The 18,259-nt window shown below is 38.4% G+C and overlaps 1 protein-coding gene across 1 annotated transcript in view; it reads right to left on the minus strand.

Moving 5' to 3' along the window:
- Positions 1–13,288: 13,288 nt before the first annotated feature.
- Positions 13,289–18,259, minus strand: part of TRPC6 (transient receptor potential cation channel subfamily C member 6) — an 85,652-nt gene continuing 80,681 nt past the window's right edge. Inside the window, 4 exon segments of the mRNA XM_070749662.1 lie at positions 13,289–13,881; positions 14,659–14,734; positions 15,609–15,692; positions 16,965–17,168. Of these exon segments, the coding sequence (XP_070605763.1) occupies positions 13,730–13,881; positions 14,659–14,734; positions 15,609–15,692; positions 16,965–17,168 (516 nt within the window). The 3' untranslated portion in view covers positions 13,289–13,729.

The raw sequence follows: 18,259 nt of genomic DNA on the forward strand, positions 1-18,259 counted from the left end.
GAAACAGTTTGTGTCCAGGATGTGAGGGGTCAGTAAATATTTTCCCCGCCCTCTTTTTGACTCGTGCAGTATACAGGTCCTCAATGGAAGGCAGGTTGGCAGCAATTGCTTTTTCTGCAGGTATGTTCAGTAGTAGGCAGTAATAGGCTGCTGTCCCCACAGTGTGTGTGTGCAGGGCTGGTAGTAAGTTTATGCGCTATTTATTGAATACTTAATAGTTTTTTTTATTGTCATAGAAACATAGAAGACTGACGGCAGAAAAAGACATGATCCATCTAGTCTGCCCTTATACTATTTCCTGTATTTTATCTTAGGGTGGATATATGTTTATCCCGGGCATGTTTAAATTCAGTTACTTAAGAACTTAATTCATTCCGTGACCAGGTTCTTAATAAGTAGAAAAGTTTGCAAGTAGAAGCAATTTTTCCCATAGGAATCGATGCAAAAGCAAATAATGCATGCAAACTCATTAGGAAAGAAATAAAAGCTTGGGATTTGGGTGGGAGGAGGAGGAGGAAGAAGAGGAGGAGGACAGTCACTGCCCAGAGCGAAGGGAGAGTTTCTTTTCTCTGGGCGATGGTAGAGGTTTATTCTGTCTCCAAGCGCCCAGAGAAAGGAAAATGCTTTGTTCACTCTGGAATACCAAAGCCTCCTTAAGCGCCACCGAAAGGCTCTTCTGGCAGCCCAGAAAAGCTCAAGATGGCCGGGATTAAAGGGGGAATGGCGGGAAACTGACTGGGCCTTCATGCCGTTCTCAAAGTTCCTGCGAAAATTTTCAGGTTCTTAAGTAGAAAATGGTTCTTAAGAAGAGGCAAAAAAATCTTAAACACCCGGTTCTTATCTAGAAAAGTTCTTAAGTAGAGGCATTCTTAAGTAGAGGTACCAATGCATATACATTTTTAGTTTCATTGGAGATTGCAGTATAAAACCAATTATAGGGAAGAAAATATTATGTAGGGCAGACGATAGAAAAGACATAAGTGATGTTCACATTCATTTTATGCTGTTAAAAATGGATTTTACCTGTTCCTATCTGTCAGCTGAGCAATATATATCAAAGGACACATATTTTATGGCACATTATAATTTTATCACTCTTTCAAAATTGAGCTGTATAAAAACACCCACTCTAAAATACCAGCTGCTTCATCTTTGGCTCGAGCTAGGTCAATCAGATCCTATTACCTATGTTTTAAAAGATGTCTCTAGGCAGTTTTTTCATATAGATTTGAAGCATACTCCTATTTGTTTGCAAAACCTTCCACTGTATCGTGTTAGGGAAAATGCGATTACGTTAAGGGAAATAGAAGCTGTGTTGTAATAAAATCGCCCAATGAAATAAATTATGTTTAAACGTGTTTAACTTTGAATGAATTGTACTTGTATACAAAATGCGAAAAAACTCAGGTTACGGGGCAATATAAGGCAGTAGGTGATTTGTTATTTGTTATTCCGTCTGTGGATATTTACTTAGGAAATAAAACTCTGTTAGCAGACGTTTGTAGTTTTAGGTCACTATTTTTACAAGGGCAGTTTTAGACCAGTTTGATAGATCCATATCTTATTATTTATTTATTTATTTTTATTTATTTATTTATTTACTTTGTCCAATACACAATGAGGGTTTTAGTGGGTATATATCTATATACACATAGTAAAATACATGATGAAGGTTATGGAGGAGATACTCATAGTAAAATATATCTAAGAAATAATAGAAAAGAAGATATAGAACATATCAATAGAACATATCAATGAAAGAATAGAAGAAGAGATATAGGAATAGAAGAAAGGTATAGGAGATATAGGAGAGCAATAGGACAGGGGACGGAAGGCACTCTAGTGCACTTGTACTCGCCCCTTACTGACCTCTTAGGAATCTGGATAGGTCAACTGTAGGTAATCTAAAGGTAAAGTGTTGGGGGTTTGGGGATGACACTATGGAGCCCGTTAATGAGTTCCACGCTTTGACAACTCGGTTACTGAAGTCATATTTTTTACAGTCAAGTTTGGAGCGGTTAATATTAAGTTTAAATCTGTTGTGTTGTTGTGGTTGTGGTTGAAGTAGTCGCCGACAGGCAGGACGTTGCAGCAAATGATCTTGTGGGCAATACTTAGATCTTGTTTAAGGCGTCTTAGTTCTAAACTTTCTAGGCCCAGGATATAACTTTCTATATCCCCCTAAGAATTCTGAGAAATGTAATTTCATAATGAGGTTAAGCATCCTATTTAGCTGCTTTGCTCATTTCATAGGTTAAATACACTTTGTATATTGAATTAGAAAAAAAATCCCCTGTTGAGTATGATTTTTTTCCTGCCTTCTAGACTAGAGCATCAGAGAATAAGTCCATTTCTCTTTCTATGGGACAACTTTCTTTTATTTGAACTCTGCTATTATATCTGTCTTATGTCTGTATTTTCTGTATATATAGATATTCAAATCATTCTTCATACAGGCTTTGTTTTCAAGACCCTTCATTTTTTAAAAAAAATACCTTTTATGTGTTATTTACAGTTAAAACATATAGCGTAAACAAATACAAACTACAAACTGTAGAAATATAGAAATAAAGCGTATATACAATGTATATATAAATAAAGTTTAAATGCATTATATACAATGTGCACATCTCTATCGTATCAGAAATGTAACACAAAACACAAAATGTCAACTAATGAGTTGACTGTTGTTTTTAAAAGCCTGTATATATAGCATATTCTTCTCTATGTTGTGCTATTTTTATTAATTTGGTATTTGCCTTCTGTACTAGTTACGAAATAAAAAAGAGTATTGAATTGAATTTAACAACAACTAATATTAGTGTAAATGAATTAGTTGTAAGGATTGTAAGATTACGTAACTTCATTTCTTTTGGCATCCCCCCCCCCCAAATCGTGTGGGATTTATAAATCCAATACTTTGGTTGCAGTATAGGATTGCTCACAATCAGTTTTTACATCAAACCACAAACATAGATGGTCACTGCAACCTAAATTTTCTCCCACCTTAACCTCTGAAACCCAATTCCCATTTGTAAAAACTAAATCTAGAACATTCTCCCCTCTAATCAGTGCCTTAACCAGTTGTGCCAGAACTGCTCCTGTAAAGGCCTCTACTATATTCTTATTTTTGCATGTAAGGGCACTGGGGATATTCCAGTCAACATCAGGCATGTTGAAATCGCCCATAACCTTTACTGCCATTTGGGTAATTTCATCCATCATCTTGTTGTCATATTCCTCAGATTGCCATGGAGGCCTATAGATCACCCCAATTCTAATGACAGAACCTTCTTTATTTTGCATGCAAACCCAGAGAGTCTCCAGATCTTTACATGTATTTTGAATTAGTGTTGTTTTTAGACTTTCCTTAACATAAATGGCTTCTCCACCTCCCCTTCTCTCTATTCTATCCTTCCTATACAGTGTATATCCTGGTATGGATATTTCCCATTCATTAGAATCCTTAAACCACGTCTCAGTTATGGCAACCAGATCCAAATTATCTCTAGATATTATGACCATTAACTCACAGAGCTTGTTGCTCAGACTTCGAGCATTCATGCACATTACCCGAAGAACATTATTTTAATTATTAGTTTGCCCCTATTATTATTATTTTATTTATTCGATTTGTATGCCGCCCCTCTCCGAAGACTCGGGGCGGCCTGATACCACCTCATGAAACTAGGAGTTTCCAAATGAAAGATAACATTGATAACATCTTCCACTTGAGATATTCTTCTTTGAGGTACCTATTATTACATCTTGCTGCTGCTTGCAAAAGATTTATCTTTGCCTAAACGTTTCCAGTTGCTTAAATGGTTCAGTTCAGTTTGGTTTGGTTTTCTTTCCCTGGCTTTCCATGGTGTGCATAAGTGCAACAATGTGTTTACCAGTGGAAGGTTCCTCTTGTTGACTCAGCCTTCCATCCTTCCAAAGTCAGTAAAATGAGGACCCAGATTGTTGGGGGCAATATGCTTACTTCAGTGAAGGGCTGCAAAAACTTTTACTACCACACTGTGGGTGTGGCTTATTTTGTGGGTGTGGCTTGCCAGCCATGTGACCATGTGGGAAAAGCTTGGCTATTATGTGACCAGGGGGTGGCTTAAAGGTGGCCAACCTGACGTCACTCCCATCAAAGGCTTGGGTTAGGGTGCCTGGCCTCTCCTCGCCTCAAAGAGATAGAATTTCCCTATCTATTTACTATTACTGAATCTATTACTGAACATCCAAAATATACTATTTAATTCTATGTATATATGCCATATGTATACATAAATATTACACACAGGCACACAAAAATATACATTATCTACTATATAAACTGTACGCACACACAGCTGTTCTAAAATTATACACATTCAACCTCATTTACTGTGATAGGAAAAACATACCCACAGCCCAGAAGGGAAAAAAAGAGAAAAATTCAAAATTTTTCTACCGGTTCGGTGTACCTGACCGTAACCGTAGGAGCCCACCACTGGCTTACTCTCTGTAAAGCACTGTGAAGTAGTATATAAGTCTAAATGCTATTGCTATTGTTTCCATATTGGTGTGCTGTATGCACATTGTGATGTTACAAGCGTATGTGCATCGCTATGCTCGTGCACATATCTCCTCATGCGTTTTTGCTTCTGCACATGTGCAGAAGAAAATAATTGCCAAAAATTGCATGCCTGTGAGCGTCCTCTTGCACAATTTTGCCTCTATTCATGCGCAGAAACAAAAGAGCACCAAGTTCGAGAGCATCCGAGTCCTCGGAGAGGGGTGGCATACAAATCTATCTATCTATCTATCTATCTATCTATCTATCTATCTATCTATCTATCTATCTATGATTTGATTTGATTTGATTTGATTTGATTTGATTTGATTTGATTTGATTTGATTTGATTTGATTTGATTTGATTTGATTTGATTTGATTTGATTTGATTTGATTTGATTTGTATGCCGCCCCTCTCCAGAGACTCGGGGCGGCTAATAGCAATAATAACACAGCATATAATAATAATCCAATACTAAAAACAATTAAAAACCCATTAATATAAAAACCAAACATATATACAGTCATACCATGCATAAAATTGTAAAGGTCTAGGAGGAAAGTGTATCTCAATTCCCCCATGCCTGGCGGCAGAGGTGGGTTTTAAGCAGCTTACGAAAGGCAAGGAGGGTGGGGGCAATTCTAATCTCTGGGGGGAGTTGGTTCCAGAGGGCCAGGGCCACCACAGAGAAGGCTCTTCCCCTGGGTCCCACCAAGCGGCATTGTTTAGTTGACGGGACACGGAGAAGACCCACTCTGTAGGACCTAACTGGTCACTGGGATTCGTGCAGCAGAAGGCGGTCCCGGAGATAATCTGGTCCGGTGCCATGAAGGGCTTTATAATAATAATAATAATAATCATCATCATCATCATCATCATCATCATCTTTTCATGCAATTTTGCTTCCACGCATGCGCAGCAGAAAAAATAGTAAATGTGCAGAAGCAAAAAATAGTTTTAAAAAATTGGCGCCACGACAGACTGGGAAAGGCAGCACCAGAGCTATCATGCGCAAATTGTACAATCAGTGGGCTACTAGTGAACTACTGCGCCAGGGCGCATTGCTAAGAACCCACCTCTGGTGCCTACCGTCCCTGTCCAAATGTTCCCTTTCGCTTGTATCCAGCTTATGTATTCAAATAATGTTATACTCATGTATATTATCAAATACGTACTTAACAAAATAAATGAATAGACAAAATAAAAACTATTACGGGAAGGAAATGGTATAAAGCAGAGCTTTTGAGTTCTCTTTGAAATAAGGCAATGGGTACATTGCCCCCTTGTGGTGTTTCTGGTTAATTTCTTTGCATTGCAACGTTGATTTTATTTATTTTTCAAGCATGTATAAGACAAAAGATATAGAAGTGTAAACGTGATTGTGAAAACAGGAAATGGATACGAATAAATGCATTCCAACGTATTTATTGAATACGTTGAATGTTGAAAAATGTTCCTTCAGATAGTTCTTGAACCCTGCCCATTGCAGTCATGTATTATAACAGCTGTAAAACAGTTTGTCATGTGATCAACCCAATTACAGTGGTACCTCTATTTACGAACTTAATTCATTCCATGGCCAGTTTCTTAACTAGAAAAGTTTGTAAGAAGTAATTTTTCCCATAGGTAAAAGCAAATAATGTGTGTGATTGGCGAAAGCCTAGGGAGGGTAGAGGCCCTGTTTCCTCCCAGGAGATTCCTAGAGAGGCCCCACAGAGGCTTCTCCCCGCCTTTTCTGGCCCTGTTTCCTTCCAGGAGATTCCTAGAGATGCCCCACAGAGGCTTCTCCCCCCCTTTTGCAGCCCTGTTTCCTCCCAGGAGATTCCTAGAGAGGCCCCATGGAGGCTTCTCCCTGCCTTTTCCAGTTACAGTTTCGGAGGCTCGGGTTTGTACGTGGAAAATGGTTCTTGAGGAGAGACAAAAAAATCTTGAACACCCGGTTCTAAGCTAAAAAAGTTCTTAAGTAGAGGCGTTTGTAGGTAGAGGTACCACTGTATATGCCTTTTTAAAAACCTGCAGTCATTCAGCAAATGCCATTAAACAAATTCATTGTTCTCTATGGCATGGTTTTGCAGAAATGGTTCAGGAAAACCATTCTAAAACATGGTCGTGTGATGGAGTCATGTTGCAAAAAAACTATAAATACAGCTATGTTGTCCATGCAATCATATGACAATGGGGAGAAGGGGGTGTTCCGACTGTCGTGACATCCTTGTTCCATCCAGGTCATAACTTCATAAGGGTTGCTATGCAACCAGACAAACACTACTTGCATATGATCCTGGTATTATTCCAGTAGTTAAAATGCCCAGAGATACAGAGTTTTCGGAGAGGGGCGGCATATAAATCCAATAAATTGAATTGAAATTGAATTGAATTTTCACTACTACTGAAAAAAACAAAAGAACCCTGATTTGGCTATAATCCAGGATAGATTATTATTGAGTTTTGTACAATATTCTGGAGATCGTGGTTGACATGATAGAGGTGCTTCCAATTTTTTATTTACAAGCTTGAAGTTCCTGTAACAGTAAAATGATTAGATATTGCTAGCAATGTCATGCCCTGCTTTTTATCTTTGTGTCCTCTGGCAGGCAGGCATGGCCTTCAAATCAAATATTATCCGGCTTTTTGAGTGTCCTTTTTAAATTGTGAATTTTAATCATGAAGTGTTTTCACAGCTGTACTCATTCAAATGCTTATTCATTTTCACTATATTAAAGATGTGCTTCTTTTATATTTCCTTCTTCATCCAGATTCTTCATCTGATTTCAGTAATAAGTTTCAGCCCTGTTTGTTTGTTTGTTTGTTTGTGTCTATCTGTCTATCATCTATCTCTCTATCTTTCTATCTCTCTCTCTCTCTCTATCTACCTACCTACCTCCGGGACTGTCTTCTGCTGCACGAATCCCAGCGGCCAATTAGGTCCCACAGAGTTGGCCTTCTCCAGGTCCTGTCGACTAAGCAATGTCGTCTGCCGGGGCCCAGGGGAAGAGCCTTCTCTTTTGCGGCCCCGGCACTCTGGAACCAACTCCCCCCAGAGATCAGAACTGCCCCCTCCCTCCCTGTCTGTCTGTCTGTCTGTCTGTCTATCTATCTATCTATCTATCTATCTATCTATCTATCTATCTATCTATCTATCTATCTAGGCAACAACTATGTCGCCCAATCCCGAAGGGCTCATTGCTGATTGTTGAATATACCAGTCTGCCTGAACTGGTAGCATTTTTTTATTATCAGTTTGGGCGAACCGGTCCAAACCAATAGCATTTCACCCCTGGTACGACTACAATTGAGCCCAAATATTCTGTTACTAAATGAAACATTTGTCAAGTGAGTTTTGCCCCATTTTACAACATTTCTTGCCAACGTTGCTAAGTGAATCAGCACAGTTGTTAATGACATGATTGTGAAGTGAATCTGGCTTCCCCATTGACAACATGCTGATCCAGTGTTGGTAGGAGAATGTCTAATTCAGGGGTCTCCAACCTTGGCAACTTTAAGACTTGTGGACTTCAATTCCCAGAATTCCTCAGCCAGCTTTGGAAGTTGAAGTCTGGAAGTTGAAGTCCACAAGTCTTAAAGTTGCCAAGGTTGGAGACCCCTGGTCTAATTCACTACTCCTTTCTATAAATGCATGTGGCAAAATATACTTGCATTGTTCAACTCAACCTCTTAGTCAAGATCCTTGGGTTCTTCATTTTGGGAATCATCCCACGCAGGCACGACAAGCTCTGCAGATATATTGTTGGTCCTCTATCCCTGAAATACTTTATAAATGGTCAAGCACAGGTCAACAAAGAGATAACACAGCACTTCAACACAACATTGGGCTATTTAAAATGGTTCAGGGGTGGGTGGGTGGAGGTGGCCAAAGTCTTCGCTCCCACCAGTTTTGCCTCACCATTAAGAAACATCACAGGGCTAAACGCATTCAGAACACTGTAAGGAAATCTCTTTGCAAAAGGTCAGAGCTTAAAATATATAGCGAAATAATCTACCCCTCGCTTGCTCTGAATGGGAGTCAAAGAGGATGACTCAGAGAGATGGAAAAACAGCTGGTGGGGATGCTGGAGATCAAAACCAATGCCAAAGACTTAGAACAGAGAGGCTTTTGATCCAGTTGTCTCTTGCCAGGTTTCCCTACCTGTTTCTCATTCTGTGTATTGTTGCAACCTCATTCCAACAGATTTTATGTGAATAGCGTTTATTTCTGGTGCATGTATTTCATCTGTTCAGTTTTAATTCCACAGATTAGAATTGCTGTATTTTTCGGAGTATAAGACACACAGGAGTATAAGATGCACCTTAGTTTTTGGGGAGGAAAATAGAGAAAAGTATCTCCTTACCAGATATTCATCAGGCTAGCATCCTTAGTCTAGTCAGTTTCAGCACATTATTTTACCCCCTTTGGAGAGAGTAACAATGAAAGAGCTTGCAAGCCAGTAAGAGCTGGGAACATTATTAGCACCTGGTTAGGGCTGGAAAGAAACATTTGGAGCAAGTTAGAGCAATGAAAAAAAAACACCCTGCAAAGACTTAGGGCATGGAAAACATTCATAGCAAAGAGTAACAATCAAAGAGCTTGCAAGCTTTAAGAGCTGGGAACATCGCACCTGGTTAGGGCTGGAAAGAAACTTACTTGGAGCAAGATAGAGTAATGAAAAAACTCTGCAAAGACTTAGATCTTGGAAAACATTCTTTGCAGATAGTAACAATGAAAGAACATGCAAGATAAGAGTGTTGGGAAGATCATTAGCACCTAGTTAGGGCTGGGGGGAAAAAGCTTCGAAAAAAGCTACATTCAGAGTATAAGATGCACCTGAATATGTAGCCTTTTTTAGATAGGAGGAAGGTGAGTTTTATACTCCGAGAAATACGGTAGTGGAGAGAATGGGGATATTTAACCCTTTTCCACATTATTGCCACGCATGATGATAAATATTGCCTATTACCATGTATGAGGATAAATAAATGGTTTGGGGCATTTTTGTAGGCTCCTGTAATTTCCCTTTTGCAGATTGAAAGCAAATGCAGGAAACCAGATGCTCTTTCTCTGGCATCTTTAGTCACAAAATACATTCAGAAACATTGTTGGCAATCCATGCAGACTGTTGTGCAGTATCTGTTTATAAAAATTTGATAAGCAGGAGCTGGGAATAGAAATCTCCATCATGTGCCAATTCAGTAAAGCAGTGCATGTGATGTGCCGGTGCTTGGAGGATCTGGATGGGAGTTAACAGGCTCAAACTCAACCCCGACAAGACTGAATGGCTGTTGGGCTTTGCCTTCGAAGGACTGTTCCATCTGTCCATCCTTGGTTCTGGGTGGGGGGGATATTAAACCCCTCGGAATGGATCCACAATCTGGGTGTCCTCCTTTAAATGGGGGTACGTTGAAAACTAGTGATTTAGTCCACACTACAAAAAATGCTGCATATGATAATTTCCCAAGAGGAGAACCTATGACATTTTTGTTAGCCCAAGATTGCTAAAATGCTGTTGTTTAAATTCCTTATAAAAATTATATTACAATACAGGCAGTTTCCAACTTATTGGTTGCTTAGCAGGATATGCTTTTCCCTATTTTCCTCCCAAAAAACTAAGGTGCATCTTATACTCCTGTGCATCCTATACTCTGAAAAATACGGAGTTTTGAAGTTATTTGAAGTTATGATAGACTCCCTAAAATAGAAAGTAATCCCAAATCCCAGTCCATGGACTGGCACCGGTCCACGGCATGCCAAAAATCGATCCACACAAACAAGCGAAGTCCCATCCACAGGATACAGGCAGCAAGCGAAACCACTCCACCTCCAGTCTGCGATAAAACCTCTCTTCACGGAACTGGTCCCTAGTACTCCAAAGTTTGGGGGCCGCTGGCCTAAAATGTACTCATGACTTGTATTTGAACTCCCTCTTTCCTTGCAGTTACCTGTTTGGATTTTGGATGCTTGGCAACCTGATTGCATTTATGGTTGTTTGCAGTATCCTGCGGTTATGCAGCTGAGATTTATGAACATTTTTGGCCAGACACACTGTTGTTTGCTTCTAGTTCCTGCCACAAAGCAATCACTGCGAACAAAACATTTGCTTCAGAACCACAATACAGTGGTACCTCCACTTACGAACTTAATTCATTTTGTGACCAGGTTCTTAAGTAGAAAAGGTTCTTAAGTAGAAAACTTAAGTAGAAAAGAGAGGCCCCACGGAGGCTTCTCCCTGCCTTTTCCGGCCCCGTTTCCTCCCAGAAGATTCCTAGAGAGGCCCCACAGAGGCTTCTCCCCACCTTTTCCAGCTGTTTCCTCCCAGGAGATTCCTAGAGAAGCCCCACAGAGGCTTCTCCCCACCTTTTAGAAACATAGAAACATAGAAGTCTGACGGCAGAAAAAGACCTCATGGTCCATCTAGTCTGCCCTTATACTATTTTCTGTATTTTATCTTAGGATGGATATATGTTTATCCCAGGCATGTTTAAATTCAGTTACTGTGGATTTATCTACCACATCTGCTGGAAGTTTGTTCCAAGGATCTACTACTCTTTCAGTAAAATAATATTTTCTCATGTTGCTTTTGATCTTTCCCCCAACTAACTTCAGATTGTGTCCCCTTGTTCTTGTGTTCACTTTCCTATTAAAAACACTTCCCTCCTGGACCTTATTTAACCCTTTAATATATTTAAATGTTTCGATCATGTCCCCCCTTTTCCTTCTGTCCTCCAGACTATACAGATTGAGTTCATTAAGTCTTTCCTGATACGTTTTATGCTTAAGACCTTCCACCATTCTTGTAGCCCGTCTTTGGACCCGTTCAATTTTGTCAATATCTTTTTGTAGGTGAGGTCTCCAGAACTGAACACAGTATTCCAAATGTGGTCTCACCATCATTCTATATAGTGGGATCATAATCTCCCTCTTCCTGCTTGTTATACCTCTAGCTATGCAGCCAAGCATCCTACTTGCTTTCCCTACCGCCTGACTGCACTGTTCACCCATTTTGAGACTGTCAGAAATCACTACCCCTAAATCCTTTTCTTTTGAAGTATTTGCCAACACTGAACTGCCAATACAATACTCAGATTGAGGATTCCTTTTCCCCAAGTGCATTATTTTACATTTGGAAACATTAAACTGCAGTTTCCATTGCTTAGACCATTTATCTAGTAAAGCTAAATCATTTACCATATTACAGACGCCTCCAGGAATATCAACCCTATTGCACACTTTAGAGTCATCGGCAAATAGGCAAACCTTCCCTACCAAACCTTCCCCTATGTCACTCACAAATATATTAAAAAGAATAGGACCCAGAACAGATCCTTGTGGCACACCGCTTGTAACCTGACTCTGCTCAGAATACTCGCCATTAACAATAACTCTCTGATGTCTACGCTTCAGCCAGCTGCAAATCCATTGAACTATCCAGGGATTAAGTCCAATCTTCACTAATTTATCTATCAGCTCTTTATGTGGAACCGTATCAAAGGCTTTGCTGAAGTCCAGGTAGGCAATATCCACGGCACCACCTTCATCCAACACCTTTGTGACATAGTCAAAGAAATCAATGAGATTAGTCTGACATGATTTGCCTTCAGTAAAGCCATGCTGATTTGGGTCTAATAAGTTATTGTTTTTTAGGTGCTGATTTATCCTCTTTTTGAGTAGAGTCTCCATCATTTTAACTACAACTGATGTCAAGCTAACTGGCCTGTAGTTACCAGCTTCTTCTCTACTGCCCTTCTTGTGAATAGGCACAACACTGGCCATTCTCCAATCCTCAGGAACTTCTCCTGTTAACAAGGATTGGTTAAACAAATCAGTCAGGGGGGTAGCAATGACAGATCTGAGTTCTTTAAGAACTCTGGGGTGGATGCCATCTGGACCCATTGCCTTATTTATCTTTAATCGTTCAAGTTCTTCTAAGACATCGGCTTCTAAGATCACTGGAGCTGAATCCGTACAGCTGGAAGCAATGCTATATCCCTCTATAGTATTATTTTGTAAGGTGTCTTTTGAGAAAACGGAACAGAAGTAGCTATTGAAATGGTCAGCGATCTCCTTATTCCCATTAATGCATGTATTATTCCCTTTTCCAGCTGTTTCCTCCCAGGAGATTCCTAGAGGCCCCACAGAGGCTTCTCCCCACCTTTTCCATCCCTATTTCCTCCCAGGAGATTCTTAGAGAGGCCAGATGGAGGCTTCACCCTGCCTTTTCTGGTTACAGTTTCGGAGGCTCGGGTTTGTAAGTGGAAAATGTTTCTTGAGAAGAGGCAAAAAAAATTTGAACACCTGGTTCTTATCTAGAAAAGTTCGTAAGTAGAGGTGTTCTTGGGTAGAGGTACCACTGTATTCAGTTAAGAAGCACAATATTTGCTTAAAAACCTTAGGATTTGCTTTATGACCATCCATTCACTTAACAACCACTGTAAAAAAAGGTCATAAAATAAGGGACAATTATGTGATGACCCATCTAATGAGTATCATGACTTATGATTGTAATTCCAGGCTCAATTATGGTTATAAGTTGAGGGATCACTGTAGCTTGGCGATACCTGTTGTGTTGTAGTACAGTAGTTCTAGAGTTACACAACAATTTCTAGATGCATCTTTCGTCCACCCTAAGCCTTTATACTGACAATGGAATTCATCTCCTTAGTTAATTGACAATTTGATTGCACCTCTGTTTAGTTAAAGGAGGTTCAATTCTTTACTTTTTAGGACTGGAACTCTGATCCTAGCTAATTTATTGCAACCTCGCTTTATTTCAATGGACAATGATTACAGATACATGTAAAATATAAGGTATGCATGTTTAAACATATTGTATATGTGAAAAAAGAACTTGATGTTAACAGAATCCAGCAGTTAAAGTCATATAGTTTACGAGACTGTGTTTTATGCCTAAAAAAAAAAATTACGATTATTTTTGAAAAGTTTTTTTCTTCTCTCTTTCTCCTTTGGTGCATGGGATTGAACAACTCAGTCAAATGCTGTTTTTTTCCCCTCTGTTACAAATAATAATAAAAAGATCCACTCAAGATGTGTCTGCTTTTGAAGTCTGCTGTAAAAGTGCCAATTAAGTCTGGAGGAGAACAAAGGGGAGGTAAACACTGATATGGCTTTCATTGGGTCTGCCAGCTTGGAGGATTTTTGCTTCTTTTCCTTTTGAGAAAGAAGTTCCTGTTATCTGCTGCTTTGTTCCTGCTTTGGTTCGATATGCAGTTTTTCTCCAAGTTTCCTGATAAGTTCTGCCAGGTCTTCTGTGTTCTGTGATTTTTCTTCAAGGAGCTCATATCGAAGGCTTGAGATGTCCTGCTTAATTTCTTTCAGCTCACCTGCAAAAGAGAAAAAGGCTTTAGGAATATAGGAGCCAAGGACCTGTTACAGAAGGAAGCTAATATTATTATTCGCCTTCATTTGAATTTGAAGTGCTATTAGCTATCTAAATTTCTCTGGGCTATTTGCTATTTTTCAAAACTATGCGGTTGTGCTTCAATCCATTTCCTGCATTCTTACTTAACTCAATCCTGCTTTTTAAACCCTCATTTTATCGTAGCTGCCCTTAACAAAAGAGATTTCCAAATTTACTTCTCTCTGAATCCCAGGAAGGAAAGAAAAAAATACCATTCACATTATGTCTTAATCTAATTATAACAATATCAATATACATAGGAGGAAGGGTTATTATTAAAAATCTAAAATATATTTCCTATTCGCTTCATTCCTTTCATTTCTATCATTATACCGATATATCATTTCTGTTTTAACAAATCAAAATCATTATATATCATATTGTTCCATTATTTTTCAAGAAAAGTATCTTTCATTAGAAAAATTACAAAAATATCTGAAATCCGGATGATAGTATTTGAAAAGGAGGTAGCACAGGATGACTGATATGTACCAAAATAAATTGGATAAATAATTAGGAAAATTGGATTAAGAATTTGGCAGTTGATATTATATTGTATTGTATTTTAATTTGAGGTATCTGTAAGGTGTGGAAAAACAATAAATACAACAGCAAAAATACAACTAAAGTCTTGGTGATATGAAGGAAGAAGAAATCTTTGTTATCTAATGTTAGAATTATAGGCATTCTGCAATCTCACCTTCGTTGACTTCATCGCTCTCTCTGTCTACTTGAGCTTTCAGTACATATCGTTTAATAAGACGTTTCATGATCTTCTAGAAAAGAAAAGAATTAAAAGAAAATGATTTTAGCTTTTTTTGGGAAAGGATCTTTTAATTGGAAGAGGATCCCAGTTCTTCAAGCTGATTAATTCTTGACTTGTCCTCTAGGAACTATTCAGAGCCTTGCTATAATAACCGATACTTATACAAATATTGCCATGTATCATGTCATGTATATTAGCAGCTCCCAACCTTTCAGTCACCAGGGACTGGTTCCATGGAGAGTTTTTTCTATGGACCGGAAGGGGTGTGGTTTAGCATCCTGAGGATGGGGCTTCCCTTGTTTTCATGGCCCACTTTCTGACATGCCACGGCCTGGTGCTGGTTCACAGCCTGGGGATTGAGGACTTGATATATATTAAGTATATTAACTCAGAAACCCCACTGAATGTAGTAGGATTTGCTGCTTCATAACAATTTCCCTATATTTTTCCATTGACCCAAATGATAAAAGAGGACAATAAGACAATAGGACATGGACGGTAGGCACAATGGTGCGCTTATGCACACCCCTTGCAGACCTCTTAGAAATGGGGAGAGGCCAGCTGTAGACAATATAAGGTTAAAGATTTTGGGGTTTGGGGAAGAAACACAGAGTCAGGTAGTGCATTCCAGGCGTTGATCACTCTATTGCTGAAGTCGTATTTTCTGCACTCGAGTTTGGAGCGGTTTACATTTAGTTTTGAATCTATTACGTGCTTGTGTATTGCTGTGGTTGAAGGTGAAGTAGTTATAAACAGGAAGGACATTTTGGTATATGATTTTATGAACTACATTTAGATCAGATTGGAGGCGACTAAGTTGTAAATTGTTTAATCTCAGTTTTTAACTGATCTAGTTAAGCATAAAATCCAAATTTGATACTTACCTGATACTTTCTCTGTGAATTATTTGAGCTGTTTAAATCAATGTCATCTGTGCTTTTTATAGTTGGTAGCTTATTATGCTCCATCTGAAAATAAGAAATAATAAGTTTTCTTAGATAATTCCAACTTATTTTTCTTCCTTTATTTCTAACTGCTGGATATTTCAAAGAAGATAAGCAAGGAGCCACCAAATATAAGCCAAGGAAAAATAAAGTAGGTACATCTTTTTATCTGGTGGTACAATTTTATTAATTGTCACCAATTAACAAATGGGTTCTGTATAGATATACTGTATCATTCCAATTTATTTTCTGTCTTTTCATGACCTTTTATATCCAATCTGCTTTATTATTTTTTATCTAGGAACCTGATGATATTTAAAAAAAATATTTCTTATTAAAAAAATTGAGTTAATTGAATAAATAAAAATTGAATTGAATAAATAAACCCAACAAGACAGACACGGACTTCAGAGGATAATCAGAACTGCAGAAAAAACAATTACTGCCAACCCAACTAGCCTTCCATGAGGACCTGTATACTGCATGAGTCAAAAAGAGGGCCATGAAAATATTTACTGACCCTTCACATCCTGGACATATTCACTACTATTACTATTAATTTTCTCATCGTTCCTATCATCCATCTCCTCACACTTATGACTGTATCTTGTTGCTTGTATCCTTATGATTTAAATAAATATTAGTTGTTTCCTGATTGCTTATTTGTATCTTATCATTAAGTGATGTACCTCATGATTCTTGACAAATGCAAATTTTCTTTTATGTACACTGAGAGCATATGCACCAAAGACAAATTCCTTGTGTGTCCAATCACACTTGGCCAATAAAGAATTCTATTCTATTCTATTCTTCTTTTCTATTCTATTCTACAATAATGCTCAGAACTTTTATTAGAAGAAAGTAAGAAATAACTCTCAGTCCCTCTAAAAGTAAGACATAAAAAGCAGGGCTGATTTCATTAGGTTTTTTAGCTAATGCTTTAATTAGCATTAAAATATTTCAGTGTAATAATATGTCAGGACTGGCTATTAAATTTTAAAAGGCCCAAGTGAAATTATATTGCATTACAGTCTGTGAACACGTGGTGGCAGGATACACAAAGATTGTACAATTTTCAATTGCTTAATAGTCTAAAAGCTTTCTTTAAACAACCTTAAATATGCTGCCTCCTTTCCTGAAACAGTAGGGTAGCAGTGTAATAGCCGCTGATTTTACTTGCTGAAAGCTCACATCTTGATGCAGCCATTGTATTGAATGGTGTAGGAATAACACCTATTTCCTCCTCCAACTCAAACGAGTAAAAATATGTAATTCTAGCATGAGGCAGATGGTTACCTGATTCATCTCGGCATCCTCCTGGAAACCTTTCGCGTGGCAAAATAGTACTTTAAAAATCCACGTCTTTATTCTGAGGGAAAAGTACAGCAGAGATTTGGGGCTGGGCACCAGATTGAAAGGGACAGGAAGTGTTCTGCCTTCCTCAAAATAAGAAAACCAGAGTTTTGCCCTGGCAAACTTCCACTCTACATCAGCATCATCCTGGAAGACAGAGAAAACAGCCGTGGCTATGTGAAACAGTGAGGCACAGAAGAGAATAGACACCTTTTAAAAGATGTGCAGATTTGTCTAAATGCCTACAAATTCTCTCTCTCTCTCTCTCTCTCTCTCTCTCTCTCTCTCTCTCTCTCTCTCTCTCTCTCTCACACACACACACACACACACACACACACACACACTTTAATATATGTATGAGCAGTACAGTGGCTAGACCAGTGTTTCCCAACCTTGGCAACTTGAAACTATTTGGACTTCAACTCCCAGAATTCTGGGAGTTGAAGTCCAAATAGCTTCAGGTTGTCAAGGTTGGGAAACACTGGCCTAGACATTAAGATGCCTGCCTCACATTCAGGAGGTTAAGAGATCAGTTTTAGGCATCTAGCTAGTAAATTTTAAAATATTTAAATATTTAAATTAAACATTCAGCCACCCCGACTCCACCCCGATGCAAGGGATTACAGGGTTGCAAAAAGAAATACATAGATGCCATTCTTCAAAATCAACATTTGGTCAGGGTGATCTGTTAGATTTTGGAGCTGACTATAAACATTGTTAAATCAACACATGAAATGCAAATACATTAAATATATTATTGATATATTAAAAATATTACTGATACTGTATATTAAAAATATTACTGACCCCTGCATCCTGGACATAAACTGTTTCAACTCCTACCCTCAAAACGTCGCTACAGAGCACTGCACACCAAGGCAACTAGACACAAGAAAAGTTTTTTCCCAAATGCCATCACTCTACTAAACAAATACTGTAATTCCCTCAACACTGTCAGACCTTTTACTAAATCTGCACTTCTATTTCTACTAGTTTTTCTCATCATTCCTATCATCCTTTTCCTCCCACTTAGGACTGTATGACTGTAACTTGTTGCTTGTATCCTAAGATTTTTATTAATATTGATTGTTTCTTCATTGCTTATTTGACCCCATGACAATCATTAAGTGTTGTACCACATGATTCTTGACAAATGTATCTTTTTCTTTTATGTACACTGAGAGCATATGCACCAAGACAAATTCCTTGTGTGTCCAATCACACTTGGACAATAAAAT

Source organism: Erythrolamprus reginae, chromosome 4 (assembly GCF_031021105.1).
Source record: "Erythrolamprus reginae isolate rEryReg1 chromosome 4, rEryReg1.hap1, whole genome shotgun sequence".
Lineage (NCBI taxonomy): Eukaryota > Metazoa > Chordata > Lepidosauria > Squamata > Dipsadidae > Erythrolamprus > Erythrolamprus reginae.